Raw genomic sequence first — 20,743 nt, 5'->3', positions numbered from 1 at the left:
GGGATATTAGATCGATAACTACGAAAATTCAAGTACAATAAATATGTAATTCTTGCAAAACATTCGCCTTTTTTTATTTCATATGTACATACGTGACGCACACGTTCGTGTTCAACTCGGTACAATTTGAAACGACGGTCAACAAACGATAACAAGATTCAAAATAAATGCATCTGGTTATATGCTTAACGAAAGGGATTATATTGTTTGAACGCGTAGAGTCGTGTAAACGATACGATAGCAAAAAAATCTCGCGGTAAAAGAAAAAAGAGAACGATCGTTTGGAAAACAACAATTCGTTTCGTTTTTCCTATACGCATTATCGCGATAAACAATTGGAAAACCAACAGTCTAGGATGTTCGGTAAAAACAAATAGGTCGTACAAACAGGATGGAAGTATAGAGCGCTATAATGTACAAGTATGATCCTTAATCGTACTAGAAATCACACCGTTCCCTTCCCTTTTGTTTTTCTCGTAATCGTAGGTATTAGTTGACTAGAACTTCGAATATCACGTCATTAGAACTCTATTCAACGTTCTTGTCGAGTATGGTAATAAAACGATCGAATAAGATCCTGAGATAAATCTGATATTTCGTCATTTCATGAATAACATTGTGGAAGATAATGTTTTATCTCACTTTCTCTCTCGATTAAACGGATTAAACGGATCTCTAACTATCGAACACGTTTCGATAGAGTATTTCCTTCTATAAATTTGAAAATGATCGGAGAAAGATCGTAAAGACGTTCGTTAAGACAGGCGTTAATTTTCTTTCTTTCCTCAAACGTTTCTCGCTTGCTGTCTCGAATTTCTTCGTTCGCGATGCTTCGTTATCTTAACTTAGAACCAAATTACACAATCGTTCCGTTCGTTAGCGTTTACAGTTATATACAAAGGGCACGCTTGAACACGCTTTCCATGCATCTCGAACAGTCAACAAGCTACGCGATTCGATCACAATCTCGGCATTTATGTTTTACAATGCTAGATCTGTGATTTATGCTTACAACGATACCGAAGCGATGGCTATGTACAAAGATGTTCCGCGATGCCTGACAGCGCATTTACGTGTATCATAAGATAACGCTTATAGTACAAAGGGATTAACAGTAACGCTGGCATTAGCTATCACTCCCTATGATCTTAGAACGATCATAGGATATGTACAAGATGGTAGAAACAAAAGTGCGCAACCAGCTACCTTTTATGTACAGGCTGTTCGATAGAAATGATGTAAACCCACCGTTTTTGGTTTCAGATGTCCAGCACTACATTCATCTATTCGTCTAATCTATTATATTTGCAATAGCAAATTAATATAAGTCCGACGAGTACGATGCACCTTTTTAGATTTGACACCAGCTTTTCTTTTTCAAACACCCTGTACATACAATATACGTAGACTTATCTATAATATGTATAGCAAATTTGACCGAGGAAGATAAAAAATAATTTCGTATTATTGCCATGTGTATCTCGCAGCGTCTATCTAAGTTTATCGCGAAACATTTATGGTAGATTCACACCATGAAATACAAATAACTATCTCTGTAGTCCTAGCTATTCCGTACACCACGATTCGCGGCCGTTAAACTGTACAATATATTTGAAATAATAAACAGAGCGAAGCCATAAAAAATAGAGGAATTATGTATAATATGATTTGAAACGCGTATCTAGTTTTATAACAGCGTTTACAATGATTGACGGGCTTTTGTTTCCTGAAACTCGGAGAAATATTCTTCTAACTATACAGGGTGTTGATGATCAAAGAAAGAGCTATCTTTTCCTTAATCGCGTGAACACCGATAGCTATGTATACGTTGAAAATAAATCACGAACAAGTGTTAATCCCCGTATATGTACGGTAATTCGGTTTGTTGGTAATGCGGCTCAAGCACGAACGATCTAACGGTACTAGTGTATGAATAATTATAATACTTTTCTCGTTACGCTTTTCTTTATAAAATAAAATTTACAAATAAATTTAACAAATCTACGTACTACGAAAGCAGCCTATAACAATCCAATGCAAAACGAAAACTCAATACAAAAAGACACTATTTAACGTAAGTGTATTATCATCTTTGTCTCTTAATATAATCCGTTGTTTAATCATATCACAATAAAGAATATATATATTAGTATCTGTGTACCTCAAGCTATCTTTTATGCAAAATAAATCGAACTGAATTTATGTATACGCGTATATGTATATATGTATATGCATGTATGATATACGCGGATGTCGGTGTCTCTGAAAATTCCTTTCTTCAAACGATACAAAGAATTAGACTAAAAAAATAACGTTTCCCTTCTCGAAGTTAAAACTGGTTTCGATATCGTAGAAAATATTTGTACAAGGAAACAAAAGGAATCTCTTTGCTTTACATTTTACAGACGTACCGAGTAATCGAATTTCAATCACTGTTTGATCATAATGGCAAAAGATCGATCAGATTAGCACGAGGTTGTGTCAGTGACTCGGGAAAGAATTCCGTCAGTTTATCGTACAATTCGATCCTTAATGTATGAATATCGCGCGTCGTCGGACAATACAACGACGTTGTATCCATGTTAACTAAATTTCCTAATACGGCGTCTGAACTGTTCGAATTTGCGGCTTCTCCTAGTAAGGAGTTTTGTTCTCTGAATAAAATAGACGTTAACAATTGAAACTGTAACGAAGAAATGCATAAATTTCAGAATGCGGTATAAAACAATGTGTATTGAATCCTTTTGCTGACAAGAATAATTGTTTAGTACCTCTTTTGTTTGTTCCACATCGTTATGATCGATGATTTCCGATACCTTTGTCTGCAAGTATTCCAACGCTTCGACGCTGTTGTTCAAAGCCAGCTCTTCAAACTTGTGCTTTCGTATTAGTAACTTGCATCGTTTTAGGATCTGCTCGTGGGACGGTCTGCATAATTTCAATTGCCAAAAATCGTCGAGCCGTAAGTTTGGAAGACAAGCTCGTCCGGGATTCCCTCCGAACAAATAGTGAACCTGATACGTATAAAGAATTACATACCAAGCAGGAGAACTTGGCGAACATATGGTAAAAAAAGAGACAAACCTTTTTCACGTGATCGTAAACTAATTGATGGGCGAATCGTGGACACGGTTCGAAATCTTGCATTCTATTCCAATATTTTTCTCCGATGTTATCGTTTCGATAGATGCAAGACCACCTGTTCTTCTTAATATTGTACACCCAAAAAGAATGCTGCACGCTATCGGACCTCTTTACTTTGTCCTTACTTAAACCCTAAGCAATCGAAAGACATTGAAAGATGTTTCTATTTCATTTCTATCTATTTCTAACGATAACGGTAAAAGTTTGACCAAACGAACCGATAGAACGTATATCTCTCCCAACTCAGGATCAATGGTCGCTCTTTGCGTGAAGCCTGCTGTTGGAACGTGATTCGAGTCTTTTGCACCAAAATCGTTGAAGATGTGCTCGATATGGTTTGTGTCAACTTCGTAGGTAAAAAAATCGCTGAGATCTTCTTTACCCCTTTGACCCGCGAAAATGTATAATTTTCGCGATCCCTGGAGAAAAGAAAAGTACAGTTTTACAATTTCAAACTGAACGTCGTCGTATTATACAATTGTTCGGATATATACCGAATGGAATAACATAGAATGACCGGCTCTGGACATAACTGTTGGTACATTAGGTGGACACGGTCTGGCAATATCACAGGCAAGTCTGTTCCAAGTACCGGTCGGTACATGGTAAGAATACAATCCAGAAAAGATTGGTTCGGTTGAACTCGACATCATACCGTGTTCTTCGGAACTGGAAATTAAATAAATGGTTTAAAATATTGATCGTTATAATAGCATCGATAAACTTACTTCGTCGGGGAGACTAAAATGCGACCGCCAAATATGTAAATGGTGCGTTTCTCAATGTCCATGGACATCTGATGATCGAAAATTAATTGAGGACCCCCTACAGCTCCCGTATCTTCCGATATTTGTGTCCATTTGTTCGATTCGATATCGTATACGTAAAAATCACTCTTCAAGTTATCCGGCGTTCTATATCCGGCATCCAAATATCTACCAAGCGTAAAAAGTTGTCTACGTTTCGGATCAAGGCACATTTTGTGACAAGACCTTGCGCTCGGGCCACCCTACAATTTCATCTTTAAATTCTCTATCAAAGCTTACATGGATCCTTTATTGATAACTCACCACAGCTTCTGTATCCTTACATATAAGGGTCCACTTATTAGAAGCTATACTATAGGACCACAAATCTGAGAGGTCCTGATTTCCATCCCAACCTCCGAACAAGTATAAAAGTTCCGCGGTTGGATCAAGCACCATTTGATGACCGCCCCTCATTCCTGGCTTAATATCGTTCGATGATAATTTTGTCCAAACTGCTCTATACGTCTGAGCGTTGATGTAATCGTTTAAAAGACCCACTGTAGCATAATACATTGTATAAATTTTTAGTAAAAACAATTTTTTTTTAGGAGAAACTGAACAGAAAGAACTCACTCATTACGGCGTTACTTATAAAACATTCGGCTTGTAAATGATCACCCTTTGTAACTAATAAATCGTATAACCCTGTCAATCTAGAATCTTCCAGTGGAACACCGGTAACTCTTTGTAAAGTCTCTACAATCTCTGGTTGTTCAAGCTTTCTGAAGTGTTTCATACACAACCTTATTACCTCTTTTTGGCGATACTGAAACGTGAAATAAGTCGTTTTTACCGTGTATATACGCATTAATTATTGAAAATTGTCGTAGTATGTTTACCGCGTTGAGCCATTCAATACTGGGCCTCACAATTTTGTAATCATCTGTGCCAGTTAAGCGTACGTGCCAGATAGAGAAATTAAAACTAGGACCCCACGATTGCAATGGAAGAATCTTTATATACCTAACTGGAAAGTAATTTTCCTCGTTTCCTAATATGTGTTTTAAATCAAATGTTTCTGGTATAGAATCATTTTTTAGTCCACTAAAAAAAAGAAAATTGCTGATCAGCACAAATATCTATCAGTTTAAACAATAAACATTGTACTCACCTTTCTAAAAGTTCCATCATATTTTCTGCTTCTAAACCACCGTACACTTTAAACTTTTTTATGTTACATACATGTGTTTTTTCATATTTACCAAATGTAATTTTTTTCACGATCGAAGGACATTGTAATTTTAATATAAGAAACTGAAAAATTAGGACCTTCATTGTATACATTTTTCTTTGGTTAAATAATTTGAACGGCAAAAAAACGTTAAGCTTATTCAACGAATTAATCGAAAATTCGTAATTCGAATATCTTTAAAAAAGTTGTTATAAATTTTGTTCGATTTTCTAAACGTAAACCATATTACTTTCGAACAATGTTTACCTGTGGGTGATTGTCAATATCAGAAGACCAGCGCGACGTTTGATCCGATGGTTTATCTACAAGAATATTCCTAAAAAAAGAAAATGGAAATATTAAGTTAATTGTTTATAAGAAATCCGGCGTAATTGGTTCAATTATTTATTGTATAATTCTAATATATAGTGTCTTGTACCTAATCATAACCGTTAATTTAGGTTAGGGAATCGTTAGTTAGTAACAACTCTATATCAATTCATAATTACAATGTTTCTATTCGAAAAAAAATTGTTTAATCGTTAAGAAACCCTTACTCTGGCACGTAAGAAGAAGAAAAGCTGGAGCACTTGTAAATTTTGAACTCCAAAACTTTCTGAAAGTTGCTATTCTCGTTGGCCGCCATGTTACACAAATGACATAAGCTTTAGCACTAAATGTGCGTGCCATTTTTATAGATACATTATCTAAGGATGATCGCCATGTGAAAACATGACCCGGTGAACATATTGTAACGTTATGACAATATAAACGATCTACTTGAAATTCTATATGGTTTTAACTGAAATCCCTTCTCATTTATTTATAACTATTGTACGCATGTAAAAGTGCTGTTTGTTAAATTCAAATTACGTATTTGTAATAAATGTATATAACACTTCAGAATTTCCATTTATTTACACTAACGAATTCATAAATACATATATATATATATAGATATAGATATACGTGTATATATATATATATATTCTATTTCTCTCCTATACATTCAATGTTTATGTAGCAGAGTGTCGACATTTATGATGAATACAAAAAATATACACAATTTACAGTTTATAGGCCAAGGGCAGAAAGTTACAACCAACAAAATATTTATGTTGTCTGTGTATGTGTATATATGCATGTGTATAAGTTCATACGCGTCGGTTAAAGTAAATTAAATGTACTCTTATAAATAATACACATCTCTTCACTGTAGTATCGGTAGCCTTTCTAGAAGATACTACCTAATTAATTGGCCCCTCCTGACAATGTTACGTTGTTTATTGCCATATTGACGAAGATTTCTTAAATCGTTCTGCCCTACCCATGATAACTAAAACGTCGATCTTTCGGCGGGTAAGTGTTTCAAACGATACTCGTGATCGTGTCGTATCAGACGAGCGTAGCGTGTTTCGAAGCGCTTAGTAATTAACATCGAATCAAATCGCTTGTCCACGAAACGTAAACGAAACAACATTCACGGAACTGCGAATAATTGTTCTTAAACATTCACTTGATTACGCTTACAATTTATGTACAGTCAAGTATTATCGAGTTTAACTCAATTCGAAACCAGCACCAGCTTGGATCGCGTATAAAAGTTTTTCGCGCAACGTTTTCTCGTCCGGAAACTCCGGGAGCTTTAGTAGATTCATACAGGTACTGGAAGTTGGTAAACGATCGACGCTGCCCGCGTGTTGGATGCAAAACGGTGGATCAAGTTCCTAAAAGAAATAAAGATAGATGAAGGTATCGGTTCACCAGGAATTGTTTAATCGATTCGTACCTTGAATCCAAGTAAAGGGGGTCGACTGCAACTCGTTACAAACTTGAGCAACTGTCCTTTCTGTTGGTCACTGAACTCGTTGACGACTTTCCAAAAGGCAGTGATCGTCGGATGATCGGGGGCGTAGCCTCCCGTGTAGTTTGTATGCAATTTTAAGTCGTTCACGTCGACCGGAATCTGTGCACCTGATATCAATACTTGCAGCTCTTTGTTATTAAACATTTGCAACCAATCGAGAGGGATCACGCTACCGATGCCCTGTTTGAACGCGTAACACTGCGCCCTGATCTGCTTGTTCAGTTTGTAATCAGCCATCAAATGAATATACTCGATCCGGTTGTGATTCGTCACGGGTATATTCGCACCGCTCGGCTTCAACTCGTCGATTCGTCGTTCGCCCAGCTCGTCCGACAATACGGTGAAGTCCAAACCGAGATCGGCAACGTCTCCTTTGTAACTTTTCAAATATAATAGATTCCTGTACATGATCGGATCTAAGGAAGCTAAATGATGAACGTCAACGTCCGATTGACGACCAACGATTTTCGAGAGGAAAAACTCGGCGAACGGTAGTTCGACCAACAAATTCTCGTACAAAGCTTTTCCAAGAATTCTACCGATAAAATAATAATGTTTCGGGAAATCGTCGACCAACAATTGTACCGTAGGATTTGGATACAGCATGTTATCCTTGGTGAGCCTGAAAAAGCCTCTGTTAGGGTCGAAGCTGGTTTTTAACAATTCCGATAAAAATTCTCTAAACAGACCACCACCGTCTACGCCGGCCTCTTCAAGTCCGGCTGTATTAACCAGCTGTACGCGCATTTTTAATCGTAATTCTGGCTCGTTTTCCGGTGACAATTTTTCAAACGCGTCCTCGTACAGATAGTTCCTTCTTACCGATATTTGTATCGACGGTCCTTGCATGAAGTGGGTCAATTCACCTTGCTGTTCCGTTTTGTCACGATAAATCAGCGACTGAAATACCACAACTCGGTCGTTAAATGGCACAACAAACGGTATCTCGCGTAGCAGCGTCAATGTTCGAACTTCCTTTGCTGATAGCGGCGGTCCTTCCTCTAGCTCTTCGCGCGTGAACACCCGAAGACCTTGGAAGGGTACGTATCCCCTGAGCCTGCGTCTGCGAAACGTGAAATCTTGAGGTTTGTCGATCGGTATCGCGATATTCGATGCTATCCAGTGTCCGTCAGGACAAAATTGCCTCCGTAAATCTCGCATGTGCAACTGCCGTAGCAAACCGACCGTGACTTTAAACAAATGCGTCCACATTTGGGTATCCTGTTGGCTCTGTATTGGACAGGACGGACCGAGAACAGCGGTCTTGTAATCGTCCCGTACGGTCGGTCGATTGTCGGGAAACGCAAGCTCGACCAAACCCAAGCAAACTCCTTTCAAATGACTCGACAGCATTACCAGTTCCGACGTTGTAAACGGCATCGTATGTTGTCCGTTTGTATCTAACGGTTGCTCGGTTGCTTGAATAAAAAATTCCGTATCGTGTAACGTTGCTATAAGCAGACTAAATAGCGAACAAAATACGGCTAACAGTGGTACGATTTTCTTTGTGTCTTCGGTAGAGAGACTGATCCCTCGCGAGATAATCTGCAGAAGAGGCGTTGCTCCTCCGAACAACGATACTTGACAAACCGATAGCAGCGCGGTCCATAAATTCTTTAAGAAGACCGGCTTGAAAGCGAGCATATATAATAGTTTATACTTATGGATGGCTAATTTGTTGGTGATTAGCAAGTGATGACAGAGCTGGCACAACGGTTGCAACACGTCAGGGTCTACGCTACGATCCACGGCTAAGAGTATTCCCTGAACCCGTTGCTGTTCGTTCAACATTTCTATGCATTGATGCAAAATATCAGCTTGTTCTTGATCGATCATGCTGGTATTTGATTCCGAATCCGAATCATCCGCTTGTTCCATGCTTTCTTCGACAGCCAAAGGTATTATCGTCGAACTCATGGACGCGAGGACTTGCAAATAATTGATGAGAACATCTTTAGATTTGCATGTAACTGTAATAGAAAGAATGAACTTCGTTAGATAATGTCTTCTTCGTTAGATATTTCATTTTATATATACTTACAAAATCGATTCGATTCCAAAGACAAAATGGAATAAAGTAAACTTAACGTGGGCTCTATTTCGATTCTATTGATGCATTCGATTAATTGAGTATACGGAAATTCTACGAATTCAGATAACGATGGAATGACGAACATTCTAATTGGATCGGACAGCCTGGGTGACAGTATACTTTTACAAAATTCTTGCAGAACAAGCATAGAAAAATCGTCGTCCTGTTCTAGATAAGAAATTAAATCCAATGGTCGTTTTATCATATCCATCAAACATTTCGAAATTGGAGTTGGTGCGACAGGCGTTGATTCCAACATACACGGAACTTTATCATCTATCAATTTTCTTAATTGATCAAAGTATTTATGTTTTATCAAATAGATAAAGATGTTTTCTAAATACTTATAACTATTCTCACGTAGAACTTTTTCCGTATCTTCTCGGCTTGTAAATGTTTCTAATGATCTCAATGGTATAGCCAAAGAATAAGCTCCACTCATTAAGGCTTCAGAGTTGTGTTGCATACACATACGAAGAATCCATCTATAAGAATAATGTATTTTATCCGTATTATCACACAAGAAATGAAAGAATATACTTATGATATTGTTCTTGGAATTTACCTTAATTTCCATAACCATTTGGCAGAGGTTACACATTTTTGTTTAATTTCTTGCTGATGTTTTAAAAAATGTTGTAATATCCAAACTAGCCTGCTAGCATCCAAATTATGATCATAAAAGAATAGTAATTTTCGAAAATACAGTGCTAACTCATCTAGATTTAAATTTTTGCGTCCACTTATTTGTTGCTCTTCATCAAACTCTTTTCTCTTGGCTGTCTTATTATGTTTCCTTATGATGAAACCACGAGCAAGGGCTTGAATTTTTAATGCAGCATTATGTCTTTTACGCTGTTGCTCCCTTTTCAAACGTTCTAATTGCGCGTGCTGCAACAGAACAGACTTCTCATCCCTTCTGCTTGCACCTGCTAAATTTTGTTGAGGTTTGCGCCTGTAATCTCCTTCAAAACTGTACATGATGTGCCGACTTCTTTTCACTAACATAACATGCCTATCCTATCCTTCTTTCTACAAGAAATATTTTAATAACAATTAGTAGTGTGTATTTTAATATTTCTATTAATGTGTTTAAGAACAATGAACATTTCTATATACTTTACCACTCAGGAGAATCGATGACGATACCTTTAACCGATGATTTCTAAGTCTTACTAATATCTCTTAAATACAAATATTTTGCAGAAAAGTGTCATGTCTTAAAAACTGTGAAATCTGACAAATATTTCACGGGTTATCCTCACATTCTGCAGATTACTCAACGTGATTCCAAAATGAATGGCATCGTTGATTTTGCTCAAAATTTTAATTTACTTCTGCGTGTAGTCAAATTTTTTTTTTTTTCCTTTACAAGGTTAACATCTACAACAAATTACTGCTTCCCTTGATTTATAATTCGGTACGATTTATGTCGATGATCGAATGACGGGCATACTCTCAAAAATGAAAGTATGTTAGCAAAAAAACAACTATCTATTAACACCAGACCGTACGTATACGTCTAGTCATCAAATGTTCGCCATATTTTATTTCACAGTCAAATTGAAACATGCATATAAGTATGCGCAGGCGCGCTATAATTGCGTATATGCATATAAATATAACATTAATTTAACCGGATGATGATTAACGAACATATTCTTTTACAATCTCTTCCGTTTCTATAACAATTTATCAGTTCCCATATGTATGATAGTGATGTGTTCTAATAATAAAAAAATGACCATTTTGACTTATTTTAAACTGTAAGAACGTTCTTTCTCACTTTAATTACACTCACTGTTGCATTTTTGAGAAATTTATTTAAAAATACGATGCGACTTGAAAGAAAAGTACGCAAGTATCGGTCGCACATGGCACGATATTTTATAAAAACCGCTCAATATATAATACAAGCGAGTAGTTTTGGATTGGAGAAAATGATTTGAAAATAATGATTCGAATTAGGATTGGTTTAAACTGTTGATAATCGTAATCATTATAACGTTAATACTTTGCAATTTTGTTAATAATTTACTTCTAGAAGAAAATGCATTTACACTTTTATTAAAAATGTTTTTTTATGTTCTTATTGATTGTAAAGGAATAAAAAAAAAGAAATTGAAAATATGCAGCTGATTTAAGAACGCGTTCTTTGATCTGTTGTGTAAAATTAAATGAAAAATGGCCGGGAAGATGGCGGCGGCAGAGTTAAAACATGATAATGTTTCATCTTATGAAACTGTGAAGAGAAATGTATCGACAGTGACACTACATAGAGAAATAGAATGTTATCAATTCCGATTGTTAGACTTATTTTACTATTTGACTTCTGTCAGTTTTTTTTTCATGGACTTAGCAACAGGTGAATGAAGAATAAAAGTTTACTATACTTGTCTTTGTTTTAATGAAAGATAATGAAGTTTATCAATGAATATGTGTTAATAAATATAAAGAATCATTGACAAATCAATTTATGTTCACAACATTCTATGTATAACGTGAAATGTAAAAGGTTTTATAATTCTATATACATTGTTTATACTTGTATACTTTTTGTGATATAATGACAGTTATGGTATTGTTGTAATTATGCCACTAATTTTATTCAGTTTTTATTATCATTTATTTATATTTAATACCGTATATAAGGAGTATGGACTTCGATTAAACATTTTTCCTTTTTTTATTAAAACCATTCATACACAAATGATAACTTTTTAACTTTTATATAAACAGTAAACATAGATTGTAACATGAAAAAAAATCAAACTTTTTAAAATAATAAAAAATATTAATGTATTTATTGCATGCATGTAAAAAGCCTATAAAATACTTTTGTTATAGATAGTATTATATTTATGGAATACTTTTTGCAAGGCCAGTTTATTTGGGGATGCTTTGCTTTGAGTTTTACAATTCTACCTGCAGGTGTTATTCAGATGTTTAGCTTGAGATGGTATCACAGTGATGGTTCTATTAAAAGTATACATTGGGCATTACATTTTTTGTTCTTAGGAGTATTACACAGGTATTATTTTAAAACTTATTTATATCAGTTTATAATTTACTTTTTTGTTCCTTTTTTTTTTGAGAGAGAACAATTTTATTTCTAGGTATTTAATTTTACTTTACGCTACAATATATTCGTTAAGGAGCAAACGATTTGTGAAGGATAAAAATTGGGTATATAGACAGGAAAGTGACATATGCATGCTACACTTATTTGAGTCTTTTATGGGAGCTGCTCCGCAATTAATATTGCAATTATATGTCATGGCAGTATTACATCGTACACCACCATGCACAAGTAAGAACAGTTAACATGGTTATTTTAATTATAAAATCCTACAGCTGTTATCTCTATGGTAAAAATCGCTATTGCTTAAGTATCATTACCAAGCGTTAAATGCATAAATTTATCACATTAATGGTTTCATCTCTATTATTAAATACTTGTACTTATTAAATGGGTAAATAGGAGAAAAGTTTAAAGTCATTTTCGTAAACCTTATTAATTTTATCAAGCAGTGACCTAGGAACGTTTTGCATGTATTCTTTAACTAAAGTAGTTGTTGTAACTCCACGTGGATTTATATTTTTCAAATCATTTTTTTCATACAGATATTGATTTAAACCTAACTCTTGTATTAAGAACTTTTGATCCCTATCAAAAGTATCAAATTTCAAAATGTAGTTATACTTGATTAGACAAGGTTCACATGTATCGACAAACGGTGCCCAATGTTCGTCAAAGTATTTTTCTTCTGCTATGAACTGAAGAAATTCTGTAAATGTTGGTTCAAGTTGGGTTTCATTTGGTTTTCTATATTGATGATACTTGTGTGCAATGTGACGTCCGAATCTTTTATAATAATAATCTCTTCCTTCGATGTGTTCTAACTTGTCCCTATATGCGGATACAAGACGTTCAAACGGGTGGCGTACAATTAGAAATTTTTTCGTTTTATTTAATTTCTGTAATGAAAAATATGATTTTGAAAAATATCTCTGCGATAAAAATGTAATTTTAACATTATGGATTATTTATATATCACATACTTGATATGCCCTCTTGATATCTCGATCGCGTGGAAATGCTTTTCTAACAATGGTATTTATCTGTAGCACATCTCGACGAATTAATTCCATAGCTGTCTCTGTTAATACACCTCCAAGTGTAGCAAAATGTTTCATCCAAGTAGAACTTGCTGCCTTATAGATGGGGCACCATGATATCCCGTGTTCTCTACAGAATTTTAAATTTGAATAAATACATATATTTTAAAAAACAAGTATGGTAGATCATTCCATACTCACGTATCAATAATCATATTAGACAGTACATTGTCCAGATTTGAATCACTTCTACTAATGATTTGACAATACTGTTCTAATTCATTTTTTCTATTACTTAATTGAGTCCTTACGTTTTTCATTTCTTCCATTGATAGAGTAGTTACAATAGATTTGTTATTAATTAAACTGCTGTGTTTGTAATTTTGGCTATTAATATAACTTATGATTTTCAAGTGTTTACTTGTATGTAAACACGAGTTGCAGAGTAAACTCAGTAAAAGTATAAATGACATAAATATTATGGTAAATATCATAACTAACTTCGGTAAGGTAAATTGCCTCTGTAAAGAAAACACATTTTCAGTATAAAAGTATTCTATTATTTATCAGTAAATAAAGGAGTACTTACTTGTAATCCTGAAAACATGTTACTAGAAATGTATAAATACTTTGTTTCTAACAATAACAAACGTATTATTGAGCTAAGTTTTGAATTTACGAATTTGATTCTTTCTTTACATACATAGAGCCTTCAATAACAAGATTATAACACTTTTCATAATGTTATAATTTAAGAAAAAACTGAAATTCAGAGGCTCCATAGTTTGACTTCCTTTTGTCCGCCCCCTAAAGATAACAAAGACAGGAGCAAAGATATCATTGACAGCCTTCTATCTGCTTTGATAGAATACATCAAGATTCAATTTAACATTCTATTTGAAAAGCATGCAGGGCTATAACTTTAAAAATAATGTTCTCTTGCCTGAGTAGGGTGGGTGTTTCAGGTGCTGAAAATAGAATGGCTTTCACTGTCACTGTTGCTTATCAGAGGATTTGAGAAAATCCATCGTTTTGACAAAATGAGAACTTAAATGACACATGAGAAATTAAATGTTATTCAAAGTGTGAATTTTTATAATTTTTAAACGAATAATCGAACAGGTTTATCTGCCATGGTGTCCTTTTGTTCTTTGAGCTGGGCTATCGGTACATACACAAGAGCAATGCAGAAAATAAACCCAGGTCATAACGAAGCCACATGGGTTGTATTAACTCTACAAGGTCTCTGGCGAGCTGGAATGCTAATATCTAGGATAGCTGTGTTGGTTCTAACAGCCCTTTGTCTAAGAGAATGGTCTTTATTGTTTCTTGGTAAGCATACCGTTGTAACACCATTCAAAATAATTTTATACAGCCAATCACAATGTGCATTCCCTCTCTAATTATTACAGGACTCCATTGGCTGTTAATGACCATTTGGGTGATTCTTCAGAACACAGACTTTTGCCCTACCGTTTGGGAAGAACGTATTTATAATTGTATCATAGGATTTATTTATTGCTTCGACTTTTTCAATTTGCGCGTAGGCAAGTCTCGGTACAGAGTACTTGTTTTTTATTCGATCATCGTGACAGAGAACGTGGTGTTCTTAATCGTGTACGTATTGTGTTTCAAAGATGCTATAAAGTCTGAGGAGATAGCGATAATAACGAGCTTGATAATCGGAGGGATGATGATCGGCTTGTCGAGTATGCTAGTTTATTACGGAAAATTTCACCCGTCGAAGTTCGGAGACGCGTCTAAGAGGAACGACGAGAAGAGGTCCGAGATGGTAACCAACAAAGCCGCCACTCCTAGATCTTTCAAACAGTATTATCCGAACACGTTCGCATCCTCGTCCTGTTCTATCGATCGCTCTCAAGTGGCCACCTCGGAAGAAGCCACGACGGATAAACAATTTTTGTTAACAAACATCGTGCAGAACTCGGAATGCGCGGAAAGCGGCGTCGCGAATCAAAGCTGCACCACCGAGAACGAATCGCAGACTGCCGTTTGCGTTGTGTCCGAATGCGAGTCGGCGCACAGCAACTTTTCAAAAGACAAGAACGTTTCATCGAACGCATTAGCGAAGAACGCTTTTCCTGTATCGGAAAAGGACGATGAGTGCAACGACGCCAAGGAGGACGTTCATCGTCAAAAACGTAGAGGCATTTGTTTACCAACGACGCACGGTTTGGACATAGACAAAGATGTAACCACGGAAGACGACTCTTGTCTCCCGTTGCAAAAGAGACGGGCGATCTGTTTCTCGACCCGGCTGATCCTGGAGATGGAGGACAACTCGGAGGAGAAGGTTGCTGGGGATAAGAAACGCGACGAGTTAAAGGAACGTTCTCTCGCCGACGTATGCGACGATCTGAACGGTATCGCCGTACTGAGGGACAGATTGAAAACACCGACGATGTTCAACAACGCTTGCGAGAAAATTTCCGAAACGGAGAAGCTGTCGAAAGACGAGACGATGAGCTGCGTTACCTCAATACACGATTACGAGAACGTTTGCCCGTTAGGTGTAGCCAGACCGCCCTGGTGTATACGTAGTTGGAAGGGTTACACGGACATAGAGACCTACATCCACGACGACAGCGTGGTTAGGGACAGAAGGAGAGACACTTTAACGAGCACCACCACCGGCACCACTTACAGTTCCGAGTTTTCCGACACTACGTGCGCCAGTTCGCTGTTGCGAGGAATTCTGAAGCAAGACGACTACCTGGACACGCTCGCGTACGATTTGATAGATCCTCGGGAATCGAAGACCATCTACACCGAGGATGTCCCTGGCAAACGGGCCTCCGACATGGACGAACAAAACTCGATGCTTTACATCGCTAAACCGGTGGTGATCGACGAGAAAGGCGGAATGTTCGCGTTGGACACAATCTTGGAGGAGCACGACGAAATCTCGACGGACGAGTACGCTCGACCGGGTTGCGATTCGGTCAGCACTCTGGTGAACACGATAGATCAGATTAGGAAGTATACGGCTGAGAATTCACCTAGACACGTGTACCATACAACCGGTACGCAGTGGGAGGATTTCGATCCGAAGAATTTAATCAAGAAGGCACAGCTGACCAGAGCGTTGTTCAAGAACGATCTGAAGGATTCTGGTCCCTGTAACGGGAATTATATTAATCGTTTAGACGACTCGGAGGCTGTAGTCCGAGGGAAGTGCGAGATAGACGCTATTAAGGATTTAGTAAGATATTGTGCTATAGAATCGATCAGGAAGACACCGTTGATTGACGCGATACTGTCCGATTCGCCGATTCTAGGAAACAAAGCGAAGCTGCAGAAGCAGCAGGTTTCCATCGCTTATAGAAAAGACGAGGAGTCGAAGGAGAATGATCTGTACGTTGAGATGAGTCCTCTGGTACCTGTTGAAAACATTAAGGTTGTACATAATAATTTATCCGAGCCCCCTGTATCCTGTAACGTAACGTTCGCTAAGCCTGCCGAAGATAAATCTCCGGACACCGTGGCAAATATTTCCCCGCAGTCGACGAAGAATCATCGGGACGGGGAGAGGTTCGAAGCGAGCTGCGAGAAGCGTAGAAAAGCTATCAACTTTCCCAGACGAAAGTTTTCTCTGTTGAAAGAAAAGTTCGAGTCGAAATCGCAGCTGGTATACGTTGTCACGCCGAACAACGCTATTAAAATTGGACAACCAGCCGTCTCCGCCGACTCGGAGGCGTCGAAGAGAAACGTATCGGTGATCTTGAAGAAGACGTCCGACTGTACGAGGCACGATAAAGAAAATTTAGCTCCTATCGGTCGTGCCAAACGTACCTCGTCGAACGACAGGTCTCAGGTAAACGGAGAGAATACTGACTTGATCTACGAGAACGACAAGTCTTTGTGCAATAGTGATTTAAATTTAAAAGAGAGAAGGCATATATTCTTGGAGCAGGTTCTATCGCCACCGAAACTTTTGACCTGGAACAAAAGAAAATCCCTTGGCGGGAGCAGCGTGAAAAAGTTGTAGGATTAATAGTTTTAAGTATCAGAATATACTCGTTTCGTAGGGTAAAACTTTTTTACGAAAGTGATATTTAGTTTTACATTATAAAGTTTCTATTTTTTTACCGTGTTTTATCGATTAGCTTTTGTTCCTGTTGGAAATAATGTTGTACATTTATCTTAAAATCGATCATGACACGATGACAAATTTCTCAATATACATACGTGTATAAATCGTTTTTTATACTATCGAGACAATTCAATTGAAACTAGTATTGTGTTTTTTTTTTTTTTTTCTACATAGGTAACGAAGGAAGATAATGCTTTCTTTTATTAAGTTTTATTACGTATGTAAATCAATTGCATCTCATTGCCAAGTACGATATTACGCTATATAATATTGTAAATCTGCAATAATTATACATACGAAAATTATTTTTATATACAGCAATGTTATATATAATAAAAGACTTTTTACATAATGTTGTTACGTTCCTTTAAATGGCACGTGTTCGTTATACATAGAGAAACGGTATTTAAATGAATGCGATAACGTCAGTGTATAAAGATATTACTTATCGAAATCGTACGATATTGCAATAAAAAAAATAGTGCTATTTTTGATCGTAAAGTGACGTTCAACATATACTTGTTCGTTTAAATTCTCATTTTTAGAGACGTATCATTTGCTACACTATCGTTTACATGATTCTTAATTACACTTTCTTCAACTAAATTTCTTATTAAAAGTGATTGTATCGTGCAACGTGTCGTTTAACAATGCAAAGTGAAAAATATCATGGAGAAGTACGTATAATAACTTACTCGAATAGAAGAAATGAACGAATGAAATTAAAAAACTAATCAGTCTTTTCAGTTGAATCTTTCGTATTTCCCCTAACTGTGTGATATGTACTATAATCGGCAGTTAAGAGAATTTTATTAAAGCATATTTTTATACGTATCGTTCACGTACCATGCTTTATGAACACTGTATCGTATTTGACAAGTTCTGAATTTTGTAAATTTTTCTTTAAATGAATTCGTCGCGTAATGAAAATAAAAATTGAAATCCGAAGACATTTTAAATGCTTTTACAGACGCATTGCAATTCTATATGATTATTTCGACGCAGAGATGTTCGCTTTCAAATTAACGTACTCTGCCCGTTACTTACGTTTCCGTCATACTTTTTTATCCACTGGATGTGACAAATAAGCGGTAAGCTACGCAAGTTATTGCATATACGTGTTCCAAGAGAATTCTTTCGTATCTCTTGAGCGACTTGATGGAGAGACTTGCCTTTTGCCTCGGGGATAAGTAGAAATACGTAAACTATAGTGATGAGGCACATAAAACTGTAAAACAGATACGATCCGGCTAACGTTAACGACTCTGAAAGAAGAAAACCATGAAGTATTAAGAAGACCCATGATTGATGATACATTTGGAAGATACAGAAATTTCAATAGAAAAACTTACTGGCCATCGCGCTAACCGATTCTGTGGCAATAATATACGTTATCCATATAACGATGGAAATAAAACTGATGCATCTTCCTCGTACCGCTGCAGGGAAAACTTCGGTGAGATTCAACAGGGGCACTGGACCAAGTCCTAACGTGTACGCTGCTTCGTACACGAGCAACGTTATTACCGCTAAAATACGTAAACCACCGGTGAGACCCTCGGATACAATGATATTCTGGGTCTGCAATGAAACAGTTATCGTTAAAACGAATCTCACCGAGTGAGACGCAAAGAAGTCGAAAAAGAATGGCTTATACTTCGCAAGACGCTTTGATTTGTGTCCACGTTTCTGGACTAGGGGCAATAACGGCTAACGGAGTTGGCAGTAAGGGAAACGGTGGCGGAGATCCGGTAGGTAAAACATTTTGGACTTTAACATCCTCGGTGTGATGATTCTTGCAGTGAGTATTTACAATGTCTAAATTGTCGTCGCCTCTGTCTATAGTGGCGAGTAAAGATAACAATGATATCGTTGTCATGCAAATAGTCGCCGACGTGATTAATGCTGTTCGACGTCCGCATCTTTCAATGATGACGAGAGACAACATCGTGCTGAAAACCTTGACGATGCCAAGTGATATTAATGCCGTAACTTCAGCGATGTCTGTAAACAAGGAATACGATGGAAATGAACACGTTTCAAACAAAAGGATTATAATCCGGAATACTTACTGGAACAAATGCCTAATAGCGCGAACAATCTTGGGGCGTAATATAAAACTTGCCGTTTACCGGTGCTTTGTTGCAGTATCAGCAAGAAAGCCATAATTGTCAGAGTCTCGAATACCGTGTACCAAGCATTTTTCGACGACGTCTTCGAAACGTTTGCCATTCTTTTGTAAAGTAGAAACGGCGGAGATCGTTGAAGAAATATGATGGTGACGATACACGCGGCCAGGGCAGGCACAGCCGTTATGCCAATGGAAAATCGCCACTGATAATCTATGTTTTTCACAGCGGCAGCGATAACGGAAATCAAAAATCCGGCAGCCGTGCCTAGTTGATACAACATTATATTGTATCCGCGTTTATTCGAATCGGACACCTCCGCCATATATACGCAGTGAGCTACCGCTGAAACGGATCCTGAATATCCGCAAATTATCCGTGCGATAAGTAATAAGATATAATGATTTGCCAGTGCCGACAATGTTGCGCCGAAGGTCAGGAAAATTAGCGTCGATATCATCGTCCAGCGTCGTCCAAACGAATCGATTAGAAAACCTAAAATATGTATTATCGTTAGCGTGATATATTTTCGTTTTACAATTTCGATAAGCTATCTTTGTAGACGTACCACCGGTTAAACCACCAAGAAGAGCTCCAATGAACCAAATGCTTATTACAAAATCTTTTTCAAAGCAGTTCAAGTTAAACTCGTGCTTGATCAAAGGAGCTATAGGTTTTGCAATACCCATATCGCATCCAAAAGCAATACCTGCCAGAATTGCAACCGTAGAGACAAACACATTTTGATTCCCTGATGTTAACGGCGTCAAATTTTCATTCTGCTTTGGAAGCGGTTTTCTCAGAGTTTTCGTGGGTAGACATTGATAATTTTCATTTGGTACTTTACTTATAGATGTTTCGACAGTTTTGTTCGCACTGTTTAACAATATTGCTGTATCTTCTTCGTCTGACATGATTCTTGAATACAATAATCGATAGCTATTGCTTTTACATCCTGAAAAGTTAGGAATACGTTGTATAACAAAGGATATGTAAAAAGACAGTTAATTTCAAAATAAGCAAGCGATAAGTTTGTGGTCTTTTTCGGTACGAATTATGACAAAAAGGAATTGTTTTGCGCGTTTATACGATCAGCTTGTATTATAGGAAATCATTTTAATAGAATACTCACCAATTACGCGGAACAAGAATGTAAAACAGGATTGCTGTTTACTTCAGTCGATTTGACATTTGCGGTTTGGATTTGTACGTAGATATAGGAATTGACAGTTCTCGTGACATTTAACCTCGTAACGCCATCTTGCGAAGACTTACAAACAAGAAGACGCGACGCTGTG

General features: G+C 36.9%; 5 protein-coding genes across 8 annotated transcripts; 1 reads left to right on the top strand and 4 right to left on the bottom strand.

Annotated features, from left to right (window-relative positions):
- Positions 1 to 39: 39 nt before the first annotated feature.
- Positions 40 to 5,915, bottom strand: muskelin (muskelin 1). The gene is made up of 12 exons (XM_034319622.2): positions 5,682 to 5,915; positions 5,392 to 5,461; positions 5,065 to 5,207; positions 4,793 to 4,997; positions 4,527 to 4,719; positions 4,215 to 4,450; positions 3,873 to 4,153; positions 3,639 to 3,813; positions 3,363 to 3,563; positions 3,085 to 3,276; positions 2,772 to 3,014; positions 40 to 2,683 (listed from the first exon to the last, which is right to left on the bottom strand). Exons 1-12 carry the CDS (start codon positions 5,768 to 5,770, stop codon positions 2,441 to 2,443), a joined length of 2,271 nt encoding a protein of 756 aa, XP_034175513.1. The 5' UTR covers positions 5,771 to 5,915; the 3' UTR covers positions 40 to 2,440.
- Positions 5,916 to 6,097: 182 nt separating this feature from the next.
- LOC117602086 (ubiquitin-protein ligase E3C) lies at positions 6,098 to 10,665 on the bottom strand. Of its 3 annotated transcripts, none has more exons than XM_034319620.2 (5): positions 10,203 to 10,665; positions 9,649 to 10,115; positions 9,033 to 9,568; positions 6,914 to 8,961; positions 6,098 to 6,851 (listed from the first exon to the last, which is right to left on the bottom strand). In XM_034319620.2, the coding sequence occupies exons 2-5, from the start codon at positions 10,089 to 10,091 to the stop codon at positions 6,684 to 6,686; spliced, it is 3,195 nt and encodes a 1,064-aa protein (XP_034175511.1). In that variant the 5' UTR covers positions 10,092 to 10,115; positions 10,203 to 10,665; the 3' UTR covers positions 6,098 to 6,683. The 3 variants fall into 3 exon arrangements, with proteins under 3 accessions (XP_034175511.1, XP_034175510.1, XP_034175509.1); XM_034319619.2 differs by having other exon boundaries at positions 10,233 to 10,665; XM_034319618.2 differs by having other exon boundaries at positions 6,099 to 6,851; positions 10,208 to 10,665.
- Positions 10,666 to 11,213: 548 nt separating this feature from the next.
- Positions 11,214 to 14,734, top strand: LOC117602236 (XK-related protein 5). 2 transcript variants are annotated; one of them, XM_076691742.1, is made up of 4 exons: positions 11,230 to 11,448; positions 11,931 to 12,114; positions 12,200 to 12,393; positions 14,325 to 14,734. In XM_076691742.1, exons 1-4 carry the CDS (start codon positions 11,268 to 11,270, stop codon positions 14,603 to 14,605), a joined length of 840 nt encoding a protein of 279 aa, XP_076547857.1. In that variant the 5' UTR covers positions 11,230 to 11,267; the 3' UTR covers positions 14,606 to 14,734. The 2 variants fall into 2 exon arrangements, with proteins under 2 accessions (XP_076547858.1, XP_076547857.1); XM_076691743.1 differs by lacking the exon at positions 12,200 to 12,393 and having other exon boundaries at positions 11,214 to 11,448; positions 14,325 to 14,424.
- Positions 12,387 to 14,328, bottom strand: LOC117602240 (carbohydrate sulfotransferase 9). The gene is made up of 5 exons (XM_076691741.1): positions 14,146 to 14,328; positions 13,792 to 14,009; positions 13,404 to 13,723; positions 13,146 to 13,332; positions 12,387 to 13,061 (listed from the first exon to the last, which is right to left on the bottom strand). The coding sequence occupies exons 2-5, from the start codon at positions 13,807 to 13,809 to the stop codon at positions 12,549 to 12,551; spliced, it is 1,038 nt and encodes a 345-aa protein (XP_076547856.1). The 5' UTR covers positions 13,810 to 14,009; positions 14,146 to 14,328; the 3' UTR covers positions 12,387 to 12,548.
- Positions 14,735 to 17,694: 2,960 nt separating the features above from the next.
- LOC117602239 (solute carrier family 2, facilitated glucose transporter member 10) lies at positions 17,695 to 20,731 on the bottom strand. The gene is made up of 6 exons (XM_034319981.2): positions 20,578 to 20,731; positions 20,014 to 20,400; positions 19,389 to 19,940; positions 18,974 to 19,320; positions 18,669 to 18,897; positions 17,695 to 18,581 (listed from the first exon to the last, which is right to left on the bottom strand). Exons 2-6 carry the CDS (start codon positions 20,357 to 20,359, stop codon positions 18,334 to 18,336), a joined length of 1,722 nt encoding a protein of 573 aa, XP_034175872.2. The 5' UTR covers positions 20,360 to 20,400; positions 20,578 to 20,731; the 3' UTR covers positions 17,695 to 18,333.
- Positions 20,732 to 20,743: the final 12 nt, after the last annotated feature.

Source organism: Osmia lignaria, chromosome 13, assembly GCF_051020975.1.
Source record: "Osmia lignaria lignaria isolate PbOS001 chromosome 13, iyOsmLign1, whole genome shotgun sequence".
Classification (NCBI taxonomy): Eukaryota; Metazoa; Arthropoda; class Insecta; order Hymenoptera; family Megachilidae; genus Osmia; species Osmia lignaria.
Note: the sequence above shows the minus strand (reverse complement) of the source record. Positions and strands in the feature narration are given on the sequence as shown.

What these genes read in the sequence shown, in the direction of transcription:
- muskelin (XM_034319622.2), bottom strand. Translation starts at nt 5,770, where the DNA reads ATGGCGGCCAACGAGAATAGCAACTTTCAGAAAGTTTTGGAGTTCAAA. An exon ending in GTATTGAATGGCTCAACGCG is followed by an intron (nt 4,720 to 4,792) that starts GTAAACATACTA and finishes TTCACGTTTCAG; the next exon opens with TATCGCCAAAAAGAGGTAAT. An exon ending in GAGAGATATACGTTCTATCG is followed by an intron (nt 3,277 to 3,362) that starts GTTCGTTTGGTC and finishes TCGATTGCTTAG; the next exon opens with GGTTTAAGTAAGGACAAAGT.
- LOC117602086 (XM_034319620.2), bottom strand. Translation starts at nt 10,091, where the DNA reads ATGTTAGTGAAAAGAAGTCGGCACATCATGTACAGTTTTGAAGGAGAT. An exon ending in AAATGGTTATGGAAATTAAG is followed by an intron (nt 9,569 to 9,648) that starts GTAAATTCCAAG and finishes TTATTCTTATAG; the next exon opens with ATGGATTCTTCGTATGTGTA. An exon ending in CCCCTTTACTTGGATTCAAG is followed by an intron (nt 6,852 to 6,913) that starts GTACGAATCGAT and finishes TATTTCTTTTAG; the next exon opens with GAACTTGATCCACCGTTTTG.
- LOC117602236 (XM_076691742.1), top strand. Translation starts at nt 11,268, where the DNA reads ATGGCCGGGAAGATGGCGGCGGCAGAGTTAAAACATGATAATGTTTCA. An exon ending in TTTCATGGACTTAGCAACAG is followed by an intron (nt 11,449 to 11,930) that starts GTGAATGAAGAA and finishes CTTTTGTTATAG; the next exon opens with ATAGTATTATATTTATGGAA. An exon ending in TCGTACACCACCATGCACAA is followed by an intron (nt 12,394 to 14,324) that starts GTAAGAACAGTT and finishes ATAATCGAACAG; the next exon opens with GTTTATCTGCCATGGTGTCC.
- LOC117602240 (XM_076691741.1), bottom strand. An exon ending in TCTAATATGATTATTGATAC is followed by an intron (nt 13,333 to 13,403) that starts GTGAGTATGGAA and finishes AAAATTCTGTAG; the next exon opens with AGAACACGGGATATCATGGT. An exon ending in ATATCAAGAGGGCATATCAA is followed by an intron (nt 13,062 to 13,145) that starts GTATGTGATATA and finishes TTTTCATTACAG; the next exon opens with AAATTAAATAAAACGAAAAA.
- LOC117602239 (XM_034319981.2), bottom strand. Translation starts at nt 20,359, where the DNA reads ATGTCAGACGAAGAAGATACAGCAATATTGTTAAACAGTGCGAACAAA. An exon ending in GCTATTAGGCATTTGTTCCA is followed by an intron (nt 19,321 to 19,388) that starts GTAAGTATTCCG and finishes CCTTGTTTACAG; the next exon opens with ACATCGCTGAAGTTACGGCA. An exon ending in ATCGGTTAGCGCGATGGCCA is followed by an intron (nt 18,582 to 18,668) that starts GTAAGTTTTTCT and finishes TTCTTCTTTCAG; the next exon opens with AGTCGTTAACGTTAGCCGGA.